We start from the raw sequence: 15,252 nt of genomic DNA on the forward strand, positions 1-15,252 counted from the left end.
TTTTACTCTATCAGCTGTTGATGCTTTAAATAAAAAAGTTGAATGTTCTTTAGGTTGATCCTAAATCCTAGTGGTTGCATGGGCATGTTTAGTTTTTAGTTTTTTGTTTATAACAGGGGTGTCAAATTCAAGGCCTGGGGAAGTGTTCACCCTGGAACCAGTGAAGGACCAGCCCTCATTGCCTCTGCCAGTGAAAATGGAGCTCAAGACAGCTGTGTGCCTGAGCTCTGTTTTGCTGGCAAAGGTTGCAGATGGCTGTCACAGGTGAAAACGGAGTTCAGGAGTGCTTGGGCCACTACAGGAGCCAGCCTCCCCCCCCCCCCAGGTCAAACACAACCTTGATGCAGCTCTCAAATAAATCAAGTTTGACACCCCTGGTTTATAACAACACGGAAGTGGGACACTACTCCAAGATGGTTGGACTTGTCAGTCAAGGCTCCAGCCTTGGATTTTCCAGATGATCATCTGTTATTTCAGATTATTATCTCCAGAGGTTGGGCTAGCCTAATACTGCTCTCTTCTGCATGGATTGTGTGATTTTGGCTACATAAATAGAGCAAAGAGACAATGAGTTGGAAATATTGTATACTAGATCATGATATCTGTTTTCACTGTAGAATTGATGTACATCAGAAGTATCAAACTGAAGGCCCTGGGGCCAGATCTGCCCCAATGGGCACTTAGAACTGGCCTGCAGAGTCGCCCTGGAAACAGCGAAGGACTGGCCCACGGTGCCTCTGCCAGTCAAAACGGAGCTTGGGAGGTCATCACATTCCATTTTCTCTGGCAAAGGGTTTCAGGAGACCGTCGCAGCTAAAACAGAGCTTGGGAGCCTGTTTTCGCTGGCAGAGCACTCTGGCCACAGGCACCCCTGACACGAGTGAAGTTGAGCTGGCCATGCCCCCTCCCCCCCCTCCCCGGGGTCAAACACAACCCTGATGTGCCCATCAACGAAATTGAGTTTGACACTGTTGACATACATCTTCCGTCAGAGTTTTAAGTTATGAAATAAGTATTATGATGACACATTTAAGTATTTTTATGGCTTATTCCCTGTCTTCTTTTTTTGCTGTTAACAGCAAGGCTTCCTTAATGCTCAGATGATGGCACAACGCAACAGGGAGTTAATAAGCCATCATCTCAGACAGCAAAGAATGGCCATGATGATGCAGCAGCAACAGCAACAATCTCAAGCCTTCAGTCCTCCCCCAAATGTGACAGCCTCAGGAAACATTGATGGTGCTGTTACAGGCTCTCTGATGGCTCCTGTCCCACCCCAACAATTTCCGTACACTTCAAATTATGGTACTCATTTCACTGATTCCGCTTTCTTCCTCTTTCCTCTGGACATAAATTGTTGGCATAAATGAAGGACCTGTGATCTTAAGGACGAAAGCTTAATATAAATAAATATAAGCAGGAAGGTGATTGGTAATTTTCAAATGATCTAAAATAGAATTGTCAGAGAGAGGCTTAAGATTAGATGGCATTTATCGTTGTATTTAATTCACTTTGCAATTATGTTGATTGCAGGGCTCTGATTTCAGTTGCTGCTCATTTATTTCTTAATTGCTCAAAATGTTTCTATTCTGGTTCAAGAGCATACATGTATATTTTAAATGTGTTGCTTTGCTTTCCAGCAATTTTATTTTTTCAGAATGAGTTCCAATTAGTCAGACTGATCACATTGATTGATTGATTATGTACTATCAAGTCATTTTTGACTTCTAGCAATCAGATGAAGAGAAATTTTGAAAACCATTTTCTGTAAGTTCTGATAGAAGTAAAGGGCAAAACTTTCACGTTGTTGCAAATCTTTTTACTTACTAAAGGAATAATACATTGTGGATTCAATACAGCCCTGACTTAGCAATAGCACAATTAGCAAACATACATACATACCAGTAGGAGAACAATGTCTGCAGTTCAGTAGCTAGTTTTATATGGTAAAAGATTTGTTAAAAATGAGTGAAACTCAAGGCAAATATAGGAAATCCTTTCTAGGGGTCATCTTGTGAACTATATGCTGAATTATTACCAGAGATCAATGTTAATAAAGACATCATAAAGCATTCCTTTCTTAAACAAATGTTTATTGAATTAGGAAAAAAAATGATCAAACTGTTACTTTATGTTTTCTTCAAGGAATGAGCCAGCAACCTGATCCTGCCTTTAGCAGGGTATCAAGTCCTCCTAATGCCATGATGGCTCAAAGAGTCGGACCCTCGCAAACTTCAATATTGCCACATCCCCAGGCTTCCCCAATGTATCCAACTCCAGAGATGAAGGGATGGCCTTCAGGAAACATTGCCAGCAGGAGGTGAGAGAAAAATCATGGCATTTTCAGAATGACCAATGCAGGGTTTCAATAACAGGGAAAATAATGCGACGAAGCCTTTCGCTTGTCTCTTTTTCTACTTTTGCTTCAGATTTTAGCTTAACTGCAGCTTGATGTATCAACTGCCAGTAGATCCTTAAAACTGCAAATAGTTTAAAGAATTGGGAACTTTCTGAAAAACACAATCCACTCATTTCCTTGGATATACTGCATTCTGCATGGTAGAGAAGCTATATAGACCATGTGGTCTATTTAATATAACAAGTGCTATGGCAAAGGAGAGAATTGCTTGTGAGAGAAAAGTTCAGATTACAGGTCAAATTAAGAACTTCTGTGATCTTTGCTGTTCAAATAGTCAATTTGTTTCATTGTACTGATCCCACCAGTGATTAATTACTGTACAAACTGCAGAAGGCAGTTGGGTTTGATACTTTTGATTTTTGATATTTTTAATGCCAATGTATGCCCATTTTTTAAAAAAAATCTAGGTCTTAACCTGAACATGTTACTCTGTTAGATATAAATGAGATTATTCCCATTTATATTTAATAGGTAAAGTGTTGTGTTCAGATAAAGTTAAGAGTTATTGATTTTAAAGATGTAGAATTTTAATATTGCTGACCTTAGATATCTTAAGAAGTATGAGAAAAAAATAGAAACTAAAATTAATCAGAGACCTTTGCTATGCATCATGTTATACTTGCTCACCTTGAATGACGTCTATTTTGAAAGCCACTTTGCTATTGATGGTATTGCTACCATCTCCTATTATGTCTTGTGAAATTGCAATTACTGTATATTCAATAATTTTTTCTTTTTTTTGTATTCTTTTGTTCCATAGTTCTTTTCCACAGCAGCAGTTCAGCCACCCAGGGAATCCTGCAAATTACAATATGATGCATATGAACAGTAGTGGAAGCCACATGGCCCAAATGAATATCAATACTATGCCCATGTCAGGAATGGCCATGGGTCCTGATCAGGTAAGTGGCATTCAATTTCTACAGATCACCAACTGCGATCAGCTCCTTTAACTACTACTTTAAGGTAGAAATCTGTGGAGATTCTCATGGTTATCCCAAAGGTGCTTTTTGAAAAAGGCAACTGAATTTACATTGGTTTTTCCTCCTTTAAAAACATTTTGCTTCTCATCCAAGAAGCTTCTTTAGTTCAGAACTGAAGAGCTTCTTGGATAAGAAGCAAAACATTTTCAAAGGAAAAAAGCCAAGAAAGTCCTGTTGCCTCTTGGAAAAAGTACCTTTGGGACTACTTTTAAAGTAGATATTCTCAATATTTTCAGGTCCAATTCATAAATTAGATATACTTGGTGTGCTTGGTCTTTTTCTTGTATATTTCCTTTTTTTCTCACATTAGTTTTCTGCAAGATAGCAATAGCAATAGCAATAGCAATAGCAATAGCAATAGCAATAGCAGTTAGACTTATATACCGCTTCATAGGGCTTTCAGCCCTCTCTAAGCGGTTTACAGAGTCAGCATATCGCCCCCACACAATCTGGGTCCTCATTTCACACACCTCGGAAGGATGGAAGGCTGAGTCAACCTTGAGCCGGTGAGATTTGAACCGCCGAACTGCAGATAGCAGTCAGCTGAAGTGGCCTGCAGTACTGCACTCTACCCACTGCGCCACCTCGGCTCGAAGAATGTGTAATGGGAAAATAACTATCCATCACCATTCCAGGGTCATAACTCTGGGATCCTGTTCTTAGGGATGTAAGAGTTCAAATGTATTTGACATCTTTCTACCAAAATTCATTCTGTAGTGTTCAAAGCACTAATTGCCAGTTAATTTAAGTTTATATATTTAATCTCTAGAATTTCAATATTACCTTCACTATATTCTATTGTTTGTTTCTCTTATATTTTTCTATTGTCCTTTTCTGCAGAAATACTGCTGACATATCCTGCCAGGATCCCCTAAGAGGCTGATGCCATAGATGTTGATGAACTGTATTACAGAAAAGTGCACGAGTGTCATGTCAAACATGTAGCCTTATGGGGAAAGAAACCCACTCCCTTTCCATGAAGATCTCCTAAGTGACTTTATAAGTTATGAAGTTTGGATGTGATCGATAGAATCAAAAGGTCACGGTATAATGTTATAAAAGGGTCAAATATTACTTTGGCAGTCTACAATTCGAACATGGCAACAACATTTGAATAGGTGTAAAGGGCAGATAGTTTGTAGACTAAATCTGTTTATGGTAGCTATTCAAAGCCCATAACCACAGGCAGACCAAAGTGCCTGGAGAAATCTTAGTAATAATCTTGAATTACACAGCAAGAGCCTCTGACAAAATGTAGTTTTTGGCCTTGATGTAATCATGAAACAAAGCCCTCAACCGTCATGCTGCTGTTAAGGTTGCTTCCATATGTTGGAATTTGGATGTACTTATTTCAGCTCATACCCATTATAGAATCCAAATCATGCTTTCGATGCCAAAAGGTTTCATGGAGGTATGTATAATTATGACAGAGATCTCCACCCTGATGTGCAGGTGTATGCACTTTATAAAATGGTATATGAAAATGCAATATGGTTAAGAATGATTGGATGGACCTCTCCCCTTGTTAAGATCATTCTAAATTGCTGTTACATACTGTGTTTCTAATCATGGTAATAAGAAGCAATAATCACAGTTCCTGAACTTCACACAAAACTCAAAAAAGACATTGGTGTTGGAAACAAAACTCTTTGTGAATATGTTTTGTAAATATCTGAAGATGTTGTACGATAAATATATGACTTTTGTAGGTCACTAACTCATTTTTGCAGAGTTTGTGAAGCTATTTAACAAAAGATAATTTCTGTAAACTCAATTTAGTTAGTCGTCCAAATAGGATTTTTTTAATTATTATTATTTAAATGGTTTTGGAGCTGGGTAATTGTAGCCCTTGTTGTCTCTTGGTTTCTGACAATTTATTTAGAAAATTATGTACTGGCTTTTTAAGATACTTTGGGCATATTTTAGTGGTCTTAAATTTTTCTCTATACCTTAAGTGTGCACTTTGTTACTTTTTTTTAATAGAGAGCAATTTGATGACAAAAAGGCTCATTTTAGCTGTTAACAGTTTGTTGAATTTTTAATATAATCTGCTTTTTCAACAAAAGAGCCTCTGCTCCAGGTCACTTGGCTAACTTTTAAAGAAATTCAGTGTTACTCAGAACATGTTTTTGTGTGTATTGAATGTCTTCTGTCATCTGGAGGCCAAATCTCTTGTGTAACTTACCCAGAATCTTTTATGAATGGCAATTAATTATATTACACCTTATTGCAATATGGGCAACAAATAAATTTATTTTTATGCATTACCCTTCATATCATTATCTACAATTTAAGGCTAGAAATGCCATTGTTTTTCTTTCCATTTATGGCAAATAAATGAAAGTCTGTGTATTGCCTTTTTTCCAGGAAAGTAACTGTAGTGATTCAGAATGAACTATTTCAAAAGGTAGATTAAAATGTCTGAAGCAGTGTAGTGTGTAGTTTCATTATTCCTATTACATTTTCAAATTAATTTTTCCTGAATATGTAAACTGGTGATTTTCATTACAGTATTTGATTTGTATTGGAAATTTATTTTAATTTTTGCAGAAGCTTTGCAATTTTATTCTGAAAGATACAATTACTTTGCTTCCTCTACTTGGCTGCTGTTATTTTGAGCACACACTGAACTTAGTGCCTTTTTTATATAATTCACCCAGTGATTGTATTTCATTTTCTTAAAGTTGTCATTTAAATATTTGAGTTTTGATCCAGAGTTCTGTGTGTTCTGTTGCGCATATTTTCCCTGAAAATGACCAGAAGCTTCCTGACCCCTTTACTTTTTCTGAAGTATCAGTTAATCTGTAAATTAATGAATTATATTTAATGTTTAAATTGTAATAGCTTTGAGTAATTATTTAAAGCGTAATTTAGATGAAATTCCATATATCATCACATATTAAAACCTTAATAGTCAATAATTGAGGAAATATAGTGCACACATTCATATCACAACTTCTGGGCATTCAAGGTGCCTTTTGAGGCTTGTCGTGTTGTGGATCTTATTACAGTTTAAAAAAAAGCTTTTTATAAGCCATTTTAAGTGCAAAATGCAACTTCAAGGTAAAAGCTAAAAAGCAGATGTATGCAAAACTTTATGAAACCCACACTAGTTTCAGGTTTGAGGGGGAGTGGTTTGATATCATGGGAAACATTCTGAATAATATGAGAACTCTTCCTATGAAGTTGGAACAGTTGGTAAAATTTCAACTTTTATAAGGCTTGAGGATTTTGGTAACAGCTATGAGTTTAGTTGCTTTGTAAAGTTTGGTCTCTCATCTGACAACGTTTCTGTTTCCTCCTATTTCAATTCTGGTTTCATTATTATTATATTTTCAAATTAGTTCTTCCTGAATATGAATATTCCTGAGTATTACTAAAATCTGATAGTATTTGTTGTTCACTGATTCTTCTTTGATTCCAGCAGTTTCAAATCTAATTTTATTAAGAAGAAAAACAGTCATACATTTCAAAAACGTCATTTTGAATTGCTACTGTGAACAGCAGTCTTAAGTACTGTTAATTCAAAGTATCAACTTTCAGCCGCAATTGGGGCTGGAATTTTGGTCAAGTCATGATGGTCACAAGATACACCCAAGTGGATTGGACCTGATTTTATAACAATAGTTAAGCAAATCATAGTTATCAATCTGAATTGTGCGATTGCAAAGTGAATCACACAATCATAAGAACAAGTCAGAAACCAGCAGATTGCTGGAAACTGGCAAAAAAGTTGCATACTGTGGTTACATGAACAGGGGATATTGCAGTCAGTCATAAATGTGAGCTGGTTGCTAAGAAATGTAGTTATCACTAGCACTGATGGTGTTACCTAGGTAGGGTAATGAAATGTCTGCAAGAAAACGACCAAGGCCAGAGCGCACCAAGGATTCATCATTTCAACTGTGAGCTACAAATATTCCCCTTTAAAAAGCATCCTGCGGCAATTTACTTAGTAGTTGTAGTGCTGATTGTACAGCATTTGGATGATTTATTACCGCAAAAAGATTAGAAGGTACTGATGTCTTTTACAATTGTCTTTGTAATAAGCCCGTTCTCTTCCCATCCAATTTGTTTCCCAGGGTGCAGACATTTTTTTTTCCTGTTCATTCTTTGTTTGGTTAACCAATTTAGCTACTTTCTGTCTCAACTTTTTTCTTTATGCTTTTACTTTAATAAAGCCTTTTTCAGATGAAACCATTTGAATGTTGCACAAACTAACAGATAATTTAGTAGCAGACTGCCCTGTGGCAGCAATGTTGAAAGCCTTCAAATGAGAGCAATATTTGTTACCTCAGGAGAAAGGCATACAGTATTTAAAATTAATTATGGAATTAGTTTACACTTAAAATGACTCGTACAATTGATCTTTACATCACACAAAGCCTGTGGGCGCTGGCATTTTAAACAAAGGGTTTAATTTGGGATGTGGTCTTGTTTATATTGTTTTCATTTGTTTTGTTTGAATGTGGATAATAATGCAAATAAAGGTTTCTATTTGAAACTGAACTTTGGTGGCATGATTAAATCTCAAATTGTAAAAACTATATACTTTCACTTACATTTTTACTCCTGAATTAGATTCTGTCCTGGCAAAATGACTAAGGTAAGTTAAACTTCCAAAATCAGGTGACATACAGAGATGGGTATAATGCATAAAGGAAACATTTTTCATTCATAAAAAGCCTGAATATAATTAGTTGATAGTATTTGGTGGCATAATTGCCTGTTACATATTTGATACTACGTGAAAGTTTCAACATGATGCTTCCATAGAATACTTCCATACATACACTACACATAATTATTCCACAATGTGATCTGTAAAAATAAAACTGAGTCAAAATGATTTAAACTTAGATTGTAGGCCGCATGGTAAACCTCAGTGTAAATTGTGATATTTACAGTATCTTTCACATATTTCTATGTAAATAATGGATGTAAATCGAACAAATACATTCCTACAAAGGTTTTATCTAGGATAAGGTGGGAAGTAGATTAAATCTTGTACTGAAGCTTTCAACTTACTGTATTTTTCGGAATAAGACGCACCAGAGTGTAAGACATACCAAGATTTTGAAGAGGCAAATTAAAAAAAAGTTCTTGCACTCTGCAGACCTTCCAAAAATGGCCCATTTTCCGTGAAAACGGGACCTTTTTTTAAAAAAAAGGGCCTTTAGGAGGCTTAGCGAGGACTCCTGGGGAGTGGGGTGGGGAGCAAAATTGAGCAAAAAATGGCCCATTTTTTGCTCATATTTTCCCTCCCCAGCCCCCAGGAGGACTCTGAAAGCCTCCTAAAGGCTATACAAGGACATTTTGGTGAAGGGGGTGGGGTTTTGGGAGGCAAAAAAATGCTGTATTCAGTGTATAAGATGCGCACAGATTTTCAGCCTCTTGAGGGAAAAGGGTGTGTCTTATATTCTGAAAAATACGGTAGTAAGATTTGCTATGTCATCTGTCTTGAAATAGCCATCACTTGATCTAACCATCACAGTTGACTATACGCCTACCACCAAATTCTCTTTTTTGAGAAAATAAGTAGAGAAAGTGGTAGGATTGCAGCTAAAAGGGTTTCTGGGTAACGAATATCTTCTATTCTGGGTTCAGATTTGAGAATGAGATGGAAGCTGTATTTTTGAGATTTGGAGGCTATGGCATCTCACTTTTTCTTACTGGATCACATAGCAGTCTGCTATTAAATTATGATGTCCATTTGAGCTGCTTACAAGGGTTCGGGATTGGGGACAACGTGTTACAGAGATTTTGCTCCTTAAATGGGTAGTTCTAATTGTTGGTGGGAGAGAAAAGTTCAAGTCCTTCACTATTTCTATTTTGGGTTTTTAAAAGCTTGGCACATTGAGTTTCCTCAATGTGCCTTGAGTGAAAGCTCTGATATTACAAATTAGTATCTCTGGGAAAGATAATCCGTCAGGTTTGGGTGAGGCACCGGTACTATGCTAATGAGGCCCAACTCTATATCTCCACTCATGGCTTTAAAGGCGTTATAGAAATTTTGACTTTTGAGAAACTGACCAGCCCAGAAGAGGCTCAGAATGAATCCTGCTAAGAGGAGTTCTTGTTTCTGCAAAGGCCTTCTGGTACCAGGACAATTCCATGCTTAGCTATGCACAGAGTAGCTGCCCCCTGAAGGAGAGCATGTACCATATGAGGGGTCCTCCTGGAGCAACAGGTACCAGTTGAGGCAGAAGAGCCTTCTTTGTCTTCCATTAATTTGCCAGTTGTACTCTTCTCTGGATAGGATGTGCTAACTATAATTACTTGTGCCCCTGTTATCTCCCAGTTGCATTGTTACAATTCACAACATGAATTTACTCTGCAAGACAACTTGGGAACTGGAGCAGAATGCCATCCCTTGCTTTGCTCACTGGTAAAGAAAAATTATATAACTATTACCATGCTGGCTGACTTCTAGGTCTTATTTACTAGTACCTATAAAGCTCTTTATGGATGAGAGCCATGCCAACTTCATGATTCCAGATTTCTACACCATTATGTTCAGCCTGAGAAAGCATGCTAAGAGTTTTTCTCCTTGCTAGGAAATCAGGGCTAGTAGAGCGATTTTTCTCTGGAGCAGCTGGCTACTGAATGGCACCTCATGAAGAAGTGCTTCCCAGAAGCCCCGGAGAAAACAAGGGTTAGGGTTGCTTCAATACTCTTTATTATGTATTTTTTCATAGTTGTAAACCATTCTCGAATTGTGTTGAGAGGTGTATATGTGTGTGTATGTGTGTGTTACAAAAACATCCTTGCTTAATCTCTCTAAGTGGAGCTAGGAACTTTGCTAAGCAAAATGGTTGTTAAGAGGGAATTCATATGATGCATAGCACATCCGAGACTCCTAGTCCGGATCTCCCTACATGCTTTCAATGTGCAGCTTTCTTGCAATCCCTTTCTTGCCAGTCAATCTCTCTGAAATGGGGGGGGGGGGGGGGGAGACCTCTCACAGGTCAGCCACAATATATACTGACTGTAATGGTGACCATGTGATTGAGGGATGTTGCCTCAGAAGGTTGTACTGGTTATAAATAGGCCACAATTTTTTCCAGTACCACTATAACTTCAATGAATAGTTGGTAGGCAAACACTATGATTATATAAATAAAATACAAAATTTCTCTGTGGTGGAAGGCAAAATGTGTAGTAGAAAAACAATGAAGGAAATTGAAGTTTGATGTGTTCAAGTAATGGAATAAGAGAATTTTCTTTGAGACTGAATTTGTAAACAGTTCAATTTTTTAGAAGTCAGGTCTTACTGGGAAAAGTTCTTTCCCATTCTCTCCCACCCAACAAGTTGTGTTTGTAAATTTTCAGAAATGTATTTTTTCTAATATACAGGCTATATAAATTCATATTTTGGCAACAAACTAGAATTAAATTGCTTATATAGTGATCACAGAATTATCTTTTAAAAAAAGCTCCAAGTATAAAAGTAAACAAGTGCTTTTTTATAGTAATAATTTTGGTTTTTTTAACATACAATATAACCACAAAGACTTAATACAAATCCAACTTTGTTAAAATTCAAGACATACATCAACTGCTTTTCATTTTGCAGTGGTTTCTTTTTTTAAAAAAGTGATCAATTCTAAAGTTTAATTATGCAGTGAAGTGACATTTTCAGAAATGATATTGGGGCATGCCAATATTTCAGTAACAAAAATCTTCTGGATTGGATTTCTTTTGAAATGGAACACTTCCGTTATTTACAATACAATGCTGGAAAGGTGGTTTTCTCCAAGTGAGGGTTTATTTTCTGTTTCTTCTCTTAACCTCAAGGAAGATGTGAAAACTGTGAACTAAATTGCATTTTGTAGTACACAAACAAGTGACAATATTACAGTGCTGAATTGGTGCTGCTTTTCAGTAATATCCTTCTCAGATCCTAGAATCCCTTAACAGATTTTTTTTTTAACCAGTGCTTCAAAGTTTAATTTGTCCAAGCCAAAATGGGAAAAAAGTGTTATTATCTTCATTTGTCTTTCCAATGCTTTAATTTAAAGAAAATATAAAATTGTCTTCTGCAGAAATTTGATCTGTGCTTTTGCCTTTCTGGATTCTAAGGGTTGCAATTTTTCTCTGCTGTCCTCTTGGATGAAGATGATTGACTGAAATAAAATAGCTTGTGAAGCAAGTGAGGTATAATCCAAAGCAAATGCGAGTTAAACTAGTAGAATACAGGTTCTTGACAACAGTAGTCTCCAGAAGATAACTGCATCATTTTGGACTGCATAAAAATGCAAATATCCTATTTACCTTAGCATCAAAGTTCATTCAGTCTTCCAGGCTAAGATTATGATTCAGTCTGAAATCATACATACTTTATTAAGTCTGTACAAGAATTCAAGTTCCGGCCAGTTTATGTCCTCACTGAGGTCTAGCAGTTGTAGGAAATTACCCCTCCCAGCCTTCCCAAAGCTGCCCTCTGTGAAATAGAAATAAAAGACATATCATTAGTTCATTGTCATTGTAACTGATGGGACTATGAAACAAGTTTAATTTTGTCAAGGTCACACGAGGAAAAAAATGTGGACCACAGAGGGGCTACATGTGGAACCTTCTGTAAAACTAAAGATCGTCATCTCCCTTACTTGGCAACTGAATTTTTAGAAGAAATTTGACATATATATTAAGACCTGTGGTGGCGCAGTGGTTAAAATTAGGTATTGCAGGCTAACTGCCCACAACAAGGAGTTCGATCCTGAGCGATTCAAGGTTGATTCAAGCTTTTCATCCTACAGAGGTTGGTAAAATGAGGACCTAGATTGTTGGGGGCAATGTGCTGACATTGTATGTATTGTATGTATGTCAGTATATCATAGAGCAATAATTTTTGAGGGAGGTAGGAAAAGGAAGAAAGGAAGGAAAGGAAAGGAAAGAAGATCACAGTTGCATGAGGTTCTCATTTAATGATCTGGAATGATTTACTTAACTACAGTAACCAGGGTCTGCTAGAATTGCTGTTGCTAAAATGTGTGCTCAATAATATTCTGCTTTACCAATGCATAGTAAGGTAATGGAAATTCCAATGCCAATTACCATTATTAACTAGGGACTACCTGTAGCTGTAATCTGATATTTAAGATTGGACTCAAGTTTGAGCTCCAGCTTTTGCTTTAGATTAGCACAGCCAGAAGGCAGCTGATACATTTGCCTAATGTGCTCTACACAGGTAAGTTCTTGACTTATGACCATGAGTCCCAAATTTCTGTTCCTAAGCAAGGAAGCTCTTAAGTGAGTTTTGCCCAATTTTATGACCTAAAATTACTCATAACTGTTAAGCGAATCACTATGGTTAAGTGACTCATGTGATCGTTGAGCAAATCTTATCTTCCCCCATGGACTTTGCTTTTAGGGAGTCGGCTGGGAATGTTACAAATGGTGATCATATGATCCTGGAACATGCAACTGTCATAAATACATGCCATTTGTTAAGCATCTAAATTTTGATCTAGAGAGTGTGGGAAAGTAATTTTTTTCTGTGTCACTATAACTTTAAAGGTCACTAAATGAATGATTGTCAGAACTACTTCTATATAGGCAGCCTAAGGCAGCATTCCACTCTGATTAACAGGCAGAGAATTCAGGAAAAAAAAGATCCTCTTCTAAATATTGGACCTCCATGATACAGTAATTCAACTTCAAAGGTTCCATCATATTAGTATTGAACCCTAATCTCTAGACTTTTGCTAGAGACTCCAAATATTAGATGAGGTCCATCATTCTGTCAACCTTCTATCTGTGAAGATGGACTAAAAATAGGATATATGAAGTTGTAAATATGTACTATGTGCAAGAAAGAAATAAAAATAAAAGAACAAGAAACAAAAACTAATGATTTATACGAATAAACTCCAACTTACAGGGACTTGGAAGATGAAGATTTTTTCATTTCTGGCCATTTTCGACGTTGAAACTGCCTAATTTTTGAGACACAATAGAACAGAAAAATTAGTCACACACCTTATCAAAGAAAAGAAAGAAAGAAAAAAGAAAAGAAAGTAAAAAAAGGAAAAGAAATAAAATTTAAAAATCATGTTTGGTAGGCAATAAAATATTGAACATTTCTAACATTAAAGCACCAAAAGAAATCCAATATTTTGCTCTCCTTTCCAAAACCTAATTCTAACTGCCTATGAATTATTTCAGTATTTAGTGTAGATTTACTTCTGCAGGTAGGGAAACGTATTATTTGTAGTACCTGTATTGTTCATAGCTTCCATCTTTAAGACCTAAATGAAGAAAATAATACTAATTAACAAGAGGTTATGGAAGCACAGACAAAAAAAGCATATTGTAAAAGTAAAATAGGCTATCAAAAGTGTGTTTTAAAGACAGTGGCACTTTCCAAAGTTTGAGACAACAAAACCACAGCAGCTGCATATAGAATAAGGCAGCTCAATGCCGAATTAAGAATCTACACATTCAATTTACATTCCCATAATAACGTCAAAGCTGGTTCACATTTATTATGCCCCTATTGCAGTTTGATACAGAGGCAATGTGATGGAATACTGAATTTAAATAAAGTCATTGAGTTAAGCTATTCTCTTCACTTTTTATACTGCTATCCACAAAGCTACATATAGTTAATAACTAATATTTTATCACTTGAAACAAAGTTCCCAATGTCTGTATTCTTATTTATCTTACCAGTGTAAGACCTATGATAAATTCTACAATTTATTTATAGATTCATATCACACCTTTCTTAATTAGAATTAACAAAGACACTTCCCGTAACATTTATATGAAGTTTAAGTATGTGATTAAAACCTATCCCTGATTTAGATTTCCTGTTTAAACTACTTAAAGGTATATTACAAGTGACTTAAAATAGTATCATTCAAATTATTTAAGCATACTCCTCTTACCAAAGTGAAATAAAAACTGAACTTACCAAGTTCCATGTTTCGGGTCCTTGGGTTGCATTGTTTATGACCTTTGCAACTTCTCAGTTCCATGAGCTGCACATGCAGTTGGTTGAGAACATCTCTATGCAGTGTGTTTACTGCATTAATTAGCTGCACATAGACACAAATTTTAAATTATAGCAGGTTTTAATGAGCAGAGAAGAGATTGCATTGCTTTTTTTCAGTGTATTTTAATTTTTTTTAAATGAGTTGCAGGAATAATAAAGGGGAAGACTAGCATTCAGCTCCGGAAAACATGCCATCATTTTGTGCACAGGAAAAAAAAAAAGACAAATGAATTGATGTGAAAAGTTTACAGGGAATCTCCCTATCTAGCCAATCAATATGCTTTTTTCATAAAAGAGACCCATTTTAAATAAATGCAGTTCAGACCAGCCTGTTACGGAGCATATGAGTTGTAACATTCACCCACCCACCCCCAACTTCCACCTGGGATAGAAGCCTGATAGAAAACGATTAGAAGAAGTCTGCATGACAGAATGAAACAGTTCCCTATGAATGATATGGAACATCTGGTGAGGTTGCCCTATGTTCTAAAAACACCCTAGAGAAATCATGTTCGCTTCTGCTTTTTCCTGGTTAGAAGAGGTGGTGGGAGAGGGAAAGGTGGGCCCCTGTCAATATGCTGGGAAGTGGGGGTGGGGTGATCCTCCCTGAAATTGGATAAAGGCACTTGCATTTGTAATGCTCAGATGTAGATTACAATCTTAGACTTCTACTGCCATTTTCTTTTTCTGCAGAGATGAGGTTTTGGTGGAGAAAAAGGAAGTAGTGATGAAGGCAACTGTAGAACTGAACTTCATCCTCACCTCATGAGGATACTAATATTATAAGCTTTAATTTATAACATTGCCACAGGACCTTTTTATGTGTACTCAAGTTAGTAGCTCCAAAACAA

General features: G+C 36.4%; 2 protein-coding genes across 4 annotated transcripts in view; one reads left to right on the forward strand and one right to left on the reverse strand.

Annotated features, from left to right (window-relative positions):
- Window positions 1-7,911, forward strand: part of NCOA3 (nuclear receptor coactivator 3) — a 94,878-nt gene extending 86,967 nt beyond the window's left edge. For all 3 annotated transcript variants that reach the window (XM_032217920.1, XM_032217922.1, XM_032217923.1), the window contains 4 exons: window positions 1,080-1,305; window positions 2,146-2,320; window positions 3,180-3,321; window positions 4,243-7,911. In XM_032217920.1, coding sequence (XP_032073811.1) covers window positions 1,080-1,305; window positions 2,146-2,320; window positions 3,180-3,321; window positions 4,243-4,254 — 555 coding nt within the window. In that variant the 3' untranslated portion in view covers window positions 4,255-7,911. The remainder of the gene's footprint in view (window positions 1-1,079; window positions 1,306-2,145; window positions 2,321-3,179; window positions 3,322-4,242) is intronic.
- Window positions 7,912-10,847: 2,936 nt separating this feature from the next.
- SULF2 (sulfatase 2) overlaps window positions 10,848-15,252 on the reverse strand; it is a 108,222-nt gene continuing 103,817 nt past the window's right edge. Inside the window, 4 exon segments of the mRNA XM_032219086.1 lie at window positions 10,848-11,845; window positions 13,284-13,340; window positions 13,622-13,652; window positions 14,321-14,444. Coding sequence (XP_032074977.1) covers window positions 11,815-11,845; window positions 13,284-13,340; window positions 13,622-13,652; window positions 14,321-14,444 — 243 coding nt within the window. The 3' untranslated portion in view covers window positions 10,848-11,814.

The sequence above is a fragment of the Thamnophis elegans genome, chromosome 5 (genome assembly GCF_009769535.1).
Source record: "Thamnophis elegans isolate rThaEle1 chromosome 5, rThaEle1.pri, whole genome shotgun sequence".
NCBI lineage: Eukaryota > Metazoa > Chordata > Lepidosauria > Squamata > Colubridae > Thamnophis > Thamnophis elegans.